The sequence below is a fragment of the Plasmodium gaboni genome, assembly GCF_001602025.1.
Source record: "Plasmodium gaboni strain SY75 chromosome Unknown, whole genome shotgun sequence".
NCBI lineage: Eukaryota > Apicomplexa > Aconoidasida > Haemosporida > Plasmodiidae > Plasmodium > Plasmodium gaboni.
The window spans coordinates 1-359 of NW_017385609.1; the positions used below are offsets into that span (position 1 = coordinate 1).

At 31.5% G+C, this 359-nt stretch overlaps 1 protein-coding gene across 1 annotated transcript; it reads right to left on the bottom strand.

Moving 5' to 3' along the window:
- On the bottom strand, nucleotides 1-359 carry PGSY75_0045800 (putative EMP1-like protein; the record flags this gene model as incomplete). The annotated part of the gene is made up of 1 exon (XM_018783572.1): nucleotides 1-359. A coding segment is annotated over one exon (359 nt), but the record flags the coding sequence as incomplete, so codon positions are not given.

Sequence of the window (359 nt, forward strand, 5' to 3'; positions counted from 1 at the left end):
GAGATAAAATCCTTTTTTAATTCATTCCATTCCTCCTCTGTAAGTTTATTTGTGGGTATTTCACTACTATCATCCATATGATCTGTATAAGTATCTTGTACGTTATTATTTGTGCTAGGTTTTAGTACGACTTCGATCAAAGTTTTATATTTAGGACCAAGTGGTTTATATATATCATTTATATCCACTTCTTCATATTCACTTTCAGAAGATAAAGTTAGGTCAGAAGAACATATATTAACAATATAATCGTCCGGTTCGTCTCCTTCCATATAAATATATGTTTTTCCTTTATATTGAGCATTTCTGTATGGAACATATCTATTGGTGGAGGTTTGTGTGGGCATTGCATCCTCATT